Source organism: Propithecus coquereli, unplaced genomic scaffold (assembly GCF_000956105.1).
Source record: "Propithecus coquereli isolate 6110/MARCELLA unplaced genomic scaffold, Pcoq_1.0 Scaffold56, whole genome shotgun sequence".
NCBI classification, from domain to species: Eukaryota; Metazoa; Chordata; class Mammalia; order Primates; family Indriidae; genus Propithecus; species Propithecus coquereli.
This window is the reverse complement of record NW_012151507.1, coordinates 3,258,234-3,270,692: the sequence shown is the minus strand read 5'-3', so window position 1 is coordinate 3,270,692 and position 12,459 is coordinate 3,258,234. Positions and strand designations below refer to the sequence as shown.

General features: G+C 31.9%; 1 protein-coding gene across 1 annotated transcript in view; it reads left to right on the top strand.

Moving 5' to 3' along the window:
* KIFAP3 (kinesin-associated protein 3) overlaps positions 1–12,459 on the top strand; it is a 209,250-nt gene that overhangs the window by 169,417 nt on the left and 27,374 nt on the right. Inside the window, exons 14-15 of the mRNA XM_012657714.1 lie at positions 1,831–2,020; positions 8,310–8,409. Coding sequence (XP_012513168.1) covers positions 1,831–2,020; positions 8,310–8,409 — 290 coding nt within the window. The remainder of the gene's footprint in view (positions 1–1,830; positions 2,021–8,309; positions 8,410–12,459) is intronic.

The following is a 12,459-nucleotide window of genomic DNA, read 5'->3' as shown; positions in this document are numbered from 1 at the left end:
TTATAAAATTTCATATTTATTTTTACATCCAAGAAATTTATTCTGTGAAGGCAATTTTTGACTTGAGTCCTAGGTTAGGTTGAAAATTGCTCATCATTTAACTAAAATGTATATTTGTTCCACCTCTTAGTTTTTATGAACATCTTGACAGTGCTATTGCCCTGCATCCCTGTAACTCCTTTTAGACAGCTATAAACAAATGTGCTTAAATATATGACAGGGATATTTAAACTCAAGAACCCTAAGGTTAGAATAACAAGAAATATCTTCAACCTTTCTTTTTCCCATCTATGCTAGCATTTCTACTGTCCATTGTTAAGTGAATACACTAGTCAGAAGTAGCCATAACCTATGGGACAGGTAGGTAGATTGATCAGTTCTGCCGTAGCTTATAGTAATTTGCCTGTTTGTACTTCAAAACCATTCACCAAGAACTTTCTCTGTGACAAGTGTTACGGATACACCTGTCAGTGATTAAGCCACCACGTTCTTGCTCTTCAGTAGTTCCTGGTCAAAGCAAGAGATAGATATTGTAAAAAATAATTACAACTAAATAAGGTAACATTGTTATTTTGTGGTTGGAACAAAATTCAATTCAATTCTGCTATTTCTTTCCTGTAGTAAACCATTTCAGCAGTTAAATACTTCAATATTTAACAGTGCTTTTTTTCCCCTGGTGTCATCTAAACTAAACTAAGAAATATAGCAAAGGGTATCATTTTAATGCTAACCACCTGTCATTACTACCACAAATACAGTTGACCCTTTTTGGGGCACTGACTTCCCCCACACACACATTCTGTTGAAAATCTGTGTATAATTTTTTTTTTGTTTTTTTAGAGACAGGGTCTTGCTGTGTCAGCCAGGCTAGAGTGCAGGCTGTTGTGCAGTGGCCTGATTATAGCTCACTGTAACCTTGACCTCTAGGGCTCAAGTGATCCTCCCACCTCAGCCTCCCAAGTCCCTGGGACTACAGGCACATACCACCTATGTCTGGCTATTTTTTTTTTTTGGTAGAGACAGGTTCTCTGCTGTGTTTGCCCAGCCCAATCTGGTCTCGAACTCCCAGCCTCAAAAGTGATCCTCCCACCTCAGACTTCTGAAGTACTGGCATTGTAGGTATGAGCTACCACCTCTGGCTGTGTATAACTTTTGACTCCCCAAAAACTTAACTAATAGTCTACTGTTAACCGGAAGCCTTACTGATAACCCAAACAGTCGATTAATGCACGTTTTGTATGTTGTATGTATTATATACTGTATAGAAAAGCTATAGAAAAGAAAATGTTATTAAGATAGTCATAAGGAAGAGAAAATATATTTATTATTCACTAAGTGGAAGTAGCTTATCATAAAAGTCTTCAATCCTCATTGTCAGCTGAGGAGAAGGAAGTAGAGGAGGGGTTGGTCTTGCTGTCTCAGAGGTGGCAGAAGCAGGAGAACATCCACACGTAAGCACACCCTCGCAGTTCAAACTCAGGTTGTTCAAGGGTCAGTGGTAACTAGAGCCACAAGAACATTTTGGAAGTTGAAGTCTGATTGCTCACCTAAATTCTGGAAATAGATAATATTTAAATAAGAATTTGTGAAATTTAAACTTATTCAGTGTTTGCCATTGCCATTAATGATTAATAATCCAAACAGAAACTTCTTTATGTATTTAATTGCTTTTTGTTGGCTATCATATAAAATAATTCTGAATGGGTATTTTTAATGTTCCCTCTAACCCAAAGAAAGGCCCTCAAAATTCTCCTCTCATGAAATAAAAGTATGGCTATCTGAGTGCCAAGGGAGTAAGCTTATATAATAGTTGACTATTTGTTTCAATAGGAATATGATGAAGAATGGGCTAAGAAAATTCAGAGTGAAAAGTTTCGCTGGCATAACTCTCAGTGGCTAGAAATGGTAGAGAGTCGTCAGATGGATGAGAGCGAGCAGTACTTGTATGGGGATGATCGAATTGAGCCCTACATCCATGAAGGAGATATTCTCGAAAGACCTGACCTTTTCTACAACTCAGGTAAGGCGATAGCCAAAGCAAAAATAAAGGGATTTTGGTCTGCCAATCTTGCACATTCCCAAGCTTTGTAAGTGCTTCTTGTAGTATATAAATGGTCTTCTGCTAATTATTTAAGATGTAACATTTATACTCAACAGGCAAACCTGTTAACTCACCATTAATTTTTTCCATGTTAGTCTTTGATGTAATCTCTATAAAAAATGGCTGTAGCCAGGAAAATTAATTGCTCTTAGAAGAAGCTTGTTACTTGCCAGAATGTGTTAACTTAAACTAACAACTTCAAGATTTCTGACCTCTGTTAAAAAATGTAATCATTTTCTTTATTCTGCATTTATTAAATATGCAATTTATCAATATATGTTTTGTTTTCCAATCTATTTAATCTTAACAGTTTAATTTTGCCATGATTTTGCTTTAGTTTCAAACCACTAAACTATTTGGGGACTGTTGGGAAGATTTAGATACTTTATAGCAATAGCATTTTCCTTCTAAACTCTGCTAGCGTTTTCAGAGCCAGGCATGATAGTACACGCCTAGAGTCCCAACAAGTCAGGAGGCTGAGGTGGGAGGACCACTTGAGCCTAGGAATTCAAATCTAGCCTGGGCAACATAGAGAGACCCTATCTCTTTAAAAAAAAAAAAAGAAACTCTGCTACCATTTTTAAGGTAAAATTTAATATTTACATAAATCTTACATATATTATAACCTTGTAGATTCTGCAATGCCGCCTTTTTCCAGGGATGAGTTTGTCACAAAGATTGGTAAATTTTTGCATATCTTGGCTTTTATGTTTTCTACTGTTGCCAATATTAATATCACTTCATTGAAGTCGTTTAGTTGAGGAAAGGAAAGAAAGAAATTCTGATTAAGATCTGTCACAAGCTGGAAATAAAAAGCATTAAAGTAATTATATCTGAATTAATGACTCACCTTTTTTTTCTACTGTGTATTTTTACTATGTATTTAATAAATGTTTTCAATATAAGTTTTCTAAAAGCATGTATTGCCTCATCAAAGCAATTTGTTTGTGATCACTGATTGATTCCATAAATTAACATCACATCTAATCACTATGCCCACATTAATAATACCATTCACACATTCATTCATGTGTTTTCTTAATTGTGTATTGTGCAGATTTTCCATAAGTACTATGTATTACTTTTGTATTTGATATAAATACTTGATCTTAGAAAACATATGCTTTACTTTGAAAATTGAATAGATTTCTTCCTAACTCAACTTTACAGTAGTTATGAAATGCTGCTTTGTGTTTCAAACCAGATGGAGAGGATCATTAATTTCAACCAACCAGAATTTCTTAGTTCAGTAATGGCAAGCAGCTGTTCCTTACATATTCAGTATTCATGAACCAAGATGATGTAAAATATATATGATATTCCTGAAATCAAATTTCTTGCTTTGAAGGTTGATAGCTACCTTTCAGCGTGAATCAATTACCAGTTTCCAAAACTGAATAAAACTATTAACCACCTCAGTGTTCAATTTTGTTGTTTTAATACAATTAAAATTTCAGAACAGAGCTCTAAAAAGTTAGACCACATTTCCAAAATTAATTCATTTAAATTAACCTCTTACATGAAAATACTAAATATTTTTGTGAGATACTTTATAATTAAAATGTATAACTTATGCTTTTGTGAGAAAGTTGAACTATGTATATTTATATACTATAATTTAGAAACAGCAGCAGCTGATGGAAAAATAAAAGTATTTGAGGGGTGTAATATTATCGTTAAGTATCTTTGTAGTTTTTTTTTAAATACCCATAGCCTGATGATATGATAGACATTTGACAGTGGAAATTGAGTTTAAAGATATAGTTCTTATAGCAAGCTGTCTATATTTTTTTAGTTTAAGAATTTTTTACCTAGTTCATTTTCCATGAATAGTCCATGGACTAAATGAATCTCAGTAGCATTTCTTGATATATCTCATGTAAATCTAGAAGTGTCAGCCTCTGTTCATTTATTATATGCAATTCTATCTTTGGAAACATCAAATAAATTTGTAGTATTGCAGATTTGTTTGAATGCTTGAGCCAACTTATTAAGCCTCTAGGTCTCCATGAAAGTTTAGGCTGCTTACAATAAAAGCAGCTTTAGTAGTTTTTCAGCCAGGGGTTAAACTAAATGGCCTTAATTCCCTCAGTCTTATCTTTTACTTTAAAATAAAATGACATTTGCTACTTCCTAGTCATTAGTATCACACTCTATCTTTTCAAACTATTAAATATCAGTAAAATGTATCTGTTTATCCTTTGCTTTTTAAAAAAAAAAAATCTTAGTGTTGTCATGAAATAGGAAACTAGCATCTCCTTTGGTTACAGTATTTTTAGAGTCTAAAATTATTATGATTGTAATCACTGATTAATTTCCTTTGCTATCATAAAAATGAAGCTGTATTGAAAGCTGTATTGCTACTACACATTTCTAAATGATATTTTTTCATTTTTCATTGTTCTTCATTAATTATGGTGAATCTTAGTATATGAATATATTCCTGGAATATGAAGCTTAAGGTGGTTTGTTTCTGTCTCAGAATCATTATAAAAACCATGGTTTTTATTTACCTGTATGTTTCTGTGATGTGTCTTATCAAGTATAGCCCAATAAATTAGGATTTGTCATGTTAGTTATTTTTCTCATTTTCTGCATTATTGGCATCTATTTTCTCCTGCACAGTCACAGTTTTACTTTTTGCTAGTTCAACAAAGATCTCAGTATTATATTTCATTTGACTTTAAGAAATAAAAATAAAGCCCAATGTGGTAGCATGTGCCTTTAGTCCCAGCGACTCGGGAGACTGAGGCAGAAGGAAGACTCGATTGAGTGCAGGAGTTCTGGCCTGTAGTGTGCTATGCCTGTCAGGTGTCCACACGAAGTCCAGCATCAATATGGTGGCCTTCCAGGAGCAGGGGGGACCACTAGGTTGCCTAAGGAGGGGTGAACTGGCCCACGTTGGAAACAAGAGTAGGTCAGTAGTGGGATTGCACCTATGAATGAATAGCTGCTGTACTCCACCCTGAGCAACATAACAGGAGCCTGTCTCTTAAAAAAAAAAAAAGGAAATGAAAATAAAGTTTGTTTCGGTAACAATAAATAAGAAGATATTGAGTGTTTGTTTTTACTTTTATTCACAATGTTTATAAGCCAGTTTTTTAATTGGCTTTCAGAAATCAGAAGGTTGGTAAATTACCTATGTTGACAATAAATGTGCTTTGATCTTTCTCACTGTTGTAGTATATACTCCATTTTGTTAATAATTGTCTTCGTCATCATTAGTTGGAGCATCTCAGAATGGTGTGCTTTATAACTATGGTCTAAAGGTTTCATGTAATTTAGTAACCTAAATGTGTGTAATACTTTACAGAGTGCTTTGGTGTATATCATCTCTGTTTTTCTGTTTGTTTTCTGGCCATTTAAATGTTACATGAAATTCTTTGGTTATTTGTTGCTATCTTTGCAGCAACAAGGTTAGAGTAGGAGCTTAAGAAGGATGCTTGTAGATTTATCTGGAGTTTGTAATCAAGGAGATATGATTCTTTTTTAGTATTTCCTGAAAAGAATTAATTTTAGATACGCAATGCTGAGAAACGAAGTTATTTCCAAAGAAGTTGAGGTACTTGAGATGAGGCTTTAATGAAAATTTTATGCCTCATTCTAGTGAAGAAAGATTGCTTATACGTTAGAGTTGCCTAACCTTTTTGTCAAGCCATAAAGGGCACTGTAGAAGCTGCAGTTTACTGAATCAACTGCAGTGCTGTAGGATAATTAAAAATGAACTTCAGAAGTATAAATTTACTCTTTTTTATTCACGTAAGATCTGGGATCTGGCTTATTGTATTATTAAACTACTTGTATTCAGGGTTTAAAAATTTCTGGCTGAATCTTTTTTTTTTTTCTGCAAGAAAATTCAGAAGAGATCTGGCTGCATCTTTAAACTCAAGAATTTTAGGTTTGATTTTGTTTGATGATCTGCCTGTTTGTAGTTCCCTGTATTCTGTTTATCCTTTTGCTACTCGCTGTTCCCTTTGAAGACAATGGGAGCTCTGAACCAAGAATAAGTTGTGGAGAATTTGATCAGGTTATTATTTAATTTCTTCCTCATCTGACACTCTTTACTAGGTCATATTTCATAAATATAAACTTTTTTTTAACATAATTCAAGTATCTTTTCATTTGGTTGTATTTATATCTGAAGAATTTGAGTGTTAAATTCTTTTTTTCTACCGGCATGCTAAATACCTGTGCATTTGTTTTCAATGTGTGATACATGGTTTATTTTGGCATTTTACTTAGTTTTGTTCCTCTGAAATTGGCAGATTTCTTAAATCCTGATCCTCAATTATTTGATTTTCATTTAACAGAGAAACTTGTTGATTTTGTGATCTTAACCTTGTTAGTTTTAGCCATTTTCACAAAATCTTAGCTCCATATAAAATTGATTTTTTTTTTAGTTACTTTACTTTCAATCTGTGGTGCCTTGGTATTTCACATGATTTCATTTTTTTATAACTTTTCAGTGTTTAGCTGGTCTTTTAATTTATAGACTTTTTAACTTCTAGTGGTTGTAAAAACTGGATTAAATATTCCCGACATTTTGGGTGGAAACTCAAACTATATTTTAAAGTTAGTAAAGTAATAAGACAAATGCCAAGGGCATCCATTAACAATTCAACAATTAAATAATAATACAAGCCATTAATATATGATACATAACAAATGAGTAGTATGAGAGTCTTATGGAAATACAAATTATCTCATTGATTCATTTTTCAGCTCTGTTACTTAGTTTTACCATTCACTCAATGTTTAATATGCTTACTCCTCAAACAGATTTTGTCATTTGAATCCTACTTATCTTTCCAGACTGAAATCAGTTAAACTTCTGCTTCCTCCCCTCCATCAGTAGGATTTTTTAACCCCTGTGGAACATAGTCATCCCTCTATAGCTTGTACTGCCTTTATCACTTATTCAGTACTTATACCCATTCCTGATGTATACCATTTATTATACTATTTATTTGCATCTTAAGTGTTTGTTTTATATTTCATTTAAGCTAAAATACTTAAAAACAGAGATTATGTATTATAATTTTATATATTTCCCAGAGGACCTAGCATAGTATTGTGCATGTGCAAGGTATAAAATAATTATTTGGTGACTGAATAATTTGCCTATGCTGTATGCCAAATTTATAAACAATATGGCAGGTATGACCTAACTAACACTTATCTAGAGGCTATTCAACAACTCAGCATACTTTCAGAAAAGGAAACTTTGAAAGACCTCAGAGCTACACAGCCATTATAGAAGCCATGTAGTAAAGTATTTGCTTTATGCATTGAACAGGCTTGAAGCCATCACTTTAGATGTGTTTTCCACAGATCCTTTTAGTTCTTAACTTACTCATAATTCTGTCAAAAATAGATCACCTAGATTCTGAGATTGGAGCAAATGAGAAAGTAGTGTCACTGTAAATTCAGCAAAAAGTAATAGCGAAGACTTAGATTTAGGAAAAGAAGCACAAGCAAAGAAAAAGAACTCAAAAAACATATTGTAGAGCCATTAAGCATAGTTTGTCAAATATATCTGATAACCCTAAGGACTGTATAATAATTACTATTATAATGAAGATTGAGCTATCAAGGAATATTTAAGTTATATACAGTATACACTTTTAAGAACATAGGGAGTATAAAATATATAACAATTTTTAATGTAAGTTTGTGTGTGTTTTAATGTTTTCCATTTAAACTGTCAAACATTGTTTATAAATTCACTTAATCATGCTACACAGATGAAGCTATCTGGGAATAAAATGTGAAATATACTAAAGTATTGCCCTTTACTAACACCAGGCTATTTAATGGCTTCTTGCCTTTATTCATGCTATTTCCTTAACCTGGACCATCCTTACTGTCCCTCCCTACCTTTGCCTTACTTTCTTATCATTTTCTGTGTCTATCTTCTCCACAAGAATGCAAGACCCTTGAAGGCAGAGACTCTTACTTATTTCTGTACTAGTATGGTACTCGGGACATAGTAGATGCTCAATGAATTTTGAATTGTGCTGAATTGTTATGAACAAAACACTTAAGTACATATGGTCTTCTGTTCATACTTCCAGAGAGAACATGTCATGCTAAGATTTTTCTTTCTAGATTAAATATGCAGGTTTTCTTATTGTGTTACACGATACAATAGTTTCCTTTTTATCTCTTTCAAATGTGTTTCACTAATTACCATTTTCTTTCTTTCTAGATGGATTAATTGCCTCTGAAGGAGCCATAAGTCCAGATTTCTTCAGTGATTATCACCTTCAAAATGGAGATGTAGTTGGGCAGCACTCATTTCCTGGCAGGTAAACCATCTTCCAAGAAAAATCTAATGTATGGTATTTCCTTTGCTTTTGAAAAACTAAAATTCTCTCCCCATTTCCCTATCTTTTTCATTAAGGGGGGAAAACCCTCGATCTTTTCAAAAACATGTTTGAATTAATATTAACTTATGGAGTCACATTTTGTATGTAAAACAAAATGAAAATCATATATCTAAAAAAAAATGCTTCATCACTTTGGAAAATATAGACTGTCTATTGAAACAGGTAATAACTTTTGCCAAATTAATGAACACAGATTGTTTCCTGAGTGCTTTCCAAAACCAATAAAATATAGAATGAGAACACAAGACATGTATTTTAACAATTATTCAGACATCACTGTTTTTGAAAGTTGATGCTTTGATTAAATTGAAGACTTTTCTTCCCTAGATGACATTCAAGTAAAATATTTAAGGGAAAAAAAAATCTGTCAGGCTAGCATTGTTCTACAATTGTAATAAAGTTCCCATTACCAATGATGTCATAGATTTTTAAAGTCTTGCCAGAAAGTGTAAACAATATTTTCCTCTTTATATCATTCCTAGAAATGTAATATTTTAATTTAGGCTGACTGTGAAAATTTCACATTAAGCTAGTCCAGCAAATAGGTATAGTCTTATTTTCCCTTGAGCATATTTATTTGTTCCTTTAAATTACCGATTTAATTTCTTCTTCTGAAACTCTGTTTTTCATTAGCATAAGCTATTTTCTGTTTGGAAGATGTATTCATGTATTTTTTAATGAACAGTACAATTGTGACCAATATTCTATAACTCTTAATGATTACTTGTAATAAGCTATTTTAATCCAATACTAAATTATAATACTTTCAGCTATTATTGATCATCTGTTGTATATTATCTATTTTACAAATGCTCATCTTATTTATTTTAACATGCACAGCAACATTTTAAAGCAAGTTTTATTATATCTGTTTTACTGATGAAGAAATCAAGATTCTAAACTTTCAGTGACCAATTCACACAAGTAGGACGATAGAGCAAAAATTTGAACTCAGGTCTGTATGTCACCAACGCTTATGTTCTTTCCCGTGTAATATGCTGCCTAATATGGAGGAAACAAAATATACTATAGTGACTTTTAAGGTTTTTTTACGACAATCCACATTAAAAGAAATACCTTTCATATTGCAACCTAACGCACATATACATATTTGTTTACATACATGTATCTACCTATATCCATATATGTAAAGCAAAAATTTCTTAAAGTGATACTCTTACCTGTAATGCAAAACTATATATTGTTTTATTGTATTCTATTTCATTTTTTAAATGCAGATTGCAACCCACTAAGTTGATTTCACACTCACTGATGGTCAATGACCCAAAGTTTAAAAGCATTGTGGAAAAATGTAGGAGTATTACATGAAATGTGATAACCTTATGTGTAAGTCAGTGTTCTTTAGTGGCCTTTAAGTAACTAATAGCAGTTTAGAAATAGTTTCATCCACATACTAGATTTTCATAGTAAGAAACACCTTGCCTTAGGAAATAAAAGCTAAATATGATTAAATATTACAAAGCATATGGCTTTTGATTACTTCTGATATGTCTGGCTATATTAGCTATAATTATTTAAATAGAGCCTTTGTTTAATCATTGTAAATACTGTATGGTGTCATGTGACAATTCATGGTATAAATGTTTTCTGAAACATAATTGGAAAAGGAATAAATTATTTGGTTATGTGATCTTAATATTTATATCAAAGAAATTTGCTTATAGCATTTATGAAATTAATTATTCTGCCATTTATGTTTCACTATGAGCAAAAACATTATTTTTGTATCTCCTGCAGATACTGCCAATCTAGAGAAAGCAGACTGCTGCAAATCATACATTAAGCAAGTCTTACTTTTATTTTTTTATATAGCTAAGTGACTTTTAACAAACTAAAAGTTTTCCCTAAAATTGAATATCCAAAATAATTTTTTTGCTCAATTCAGCAAAATCATTCATTTTTGGATTTCAAAAATGGTCACTTTATAAAACAATACAGATGTTTTGAAAGATAGATATATTATATGACTAAGTTATTTACTTGGTCCAAAGATTTTAGGATTTTATTCATCAGTTCTGTTAATAAGTTTTTTTAAATGACTTTAGGAAAATCCTTTTACTTTTGTACCTTCAGTTCCTTTTCAAAGGTAAAAGTATTTAAGTAGCTTCTTTTACTTCATAAAAGACATCACAGTAATGTTGATTTAAAGGATTAGTTAATAAAACTTATAAGACTATTTTTCAAATCAAAAGAATGATATTTATTATAATCATTTTGATTTGAGAATTGTTTGCCTTTTAAAAAGAACTTCCGCTGAGAAAGTTAAATCTTTCATCTACTGTCTTCTGTAATTTTTCAGTCCTTAAGTCACATTATTAATAACTATATCACTTTTTTAGAAGAAATAATTTACAATGAATTTCCTCAGTTTTTTGTAGGTAATAGCTAAATGAATAGGGATTCTAAATTGTGTCAGCAGAGATACAGAGTATACAATATAGCAAAGTTGTTTTTGTCTATATTCTGTTTTATTGACTTACTTGGAATAATCAAAAATGATAGCTTTTATTCAATTATTTTTGGTTGGTTAGGATTCTCCTTTTAATAGACTTCTATGCTCTTCTTTGACAGTAAGAAACCATGGATCTTAATGTGGCACATTTTTAATTGTGCAGAGATTTAAGTATTTTAAATTGTTAAATAACGCATTCACACATTTCATAATGATAATTTTGCTGCATAATGTCCCAGATGTGAATTTTTAAATTAATGACCACCTTTTAGTTTCTGACATCCAAGAAGTAAATTTAAATCTTGTTAGATTAAATAACACTGACTCAAAATATTATTTCGGAAATTTATTTTAACTGATTTTAAGCAAAATAGAAACATTTTCAAGAAATACACATTCATTAAATAGAAATTGTTGAATTCCTATTCTTCATCTCCACGGTGAAGATGAGAATAAGCAGCCTTAATGTACAACATGGAGAATTTGAGTTAACTGTGAAAGAAAAATGTCTTAATTGAATTTTAACTATTGAAAAATATGATTCTCTAAATACATTTAAAAAGAGGAAATGTTATCCATTTGGAGTTTTTTCTTTCCTTTAAATTAGGGAAATGGTCCAGGTGACTCAAATTCTTTCCCTGCTTCTTTGTCAAATGTCTTTGATAAATAAGCACTGTCAAATTATCTGGAAAAAGAATAATAAAAGGTGAACGTTTATCATTACCATTGTTTTTAACGATTTAAGTAACAACAGCATGTGGGCTGAAACCTGAAAGAGAGTATGACAGTGCCAAGTGGCATACTCTGATCAGCCAGCTCATATGGCATTTCGGTTTTTGTTGTTTAACATTTCAGTTCGAGTGAATTCATGTGAAGTAGATGATCTCAAGTTCCCGTTAGGTAAAGAATAAATTGCTAATATGCATGACATAAGGTTTTTTTTAATCGTTCAAAGAAAAATTCTCCATTTCTTCCTAAAATGACAAAATTTAGTAGTAGGACGAATGTGTTAAAAATCTGAGAAACTAAGCCAGATTTAGAGAAGCGTTTAAACAGTTGAAATTGGTGTTTTTCTTAAAATCTGAGTCAGGGAGTCCCTCTTAATCAGAATGCCTGCATTTTTGTAATATAGCAAGTCAGTTTAATTGGAAACAGTGAAAACTGTTAAACTCATCTATCCCATTCTACAAGAGAGACTGGATGTTTGATAAAATAGATACTGGCAGTTGGACAGCGAATCCTGGGTTTTAGACATGTGTCACTATTGGTTTGAACCTCTTGGCGCCAGGATTTCCCGACATTTAGAGCTAATGCAAAATGCATTAGGGCTCTAAGGCATTAGCTATAGAGTTGCCAATCCCAGAGCGTCAAATGTAAATCTTCCCCTCCCCAAATCTGTACTGGTGTTAGAAAGTAAAGTGGAACTCGCTATTGAAGCTAATTAAAAATAATAGGAGCAAGACTAACTTTTTTTCCTGTTATATACCGTATATCCA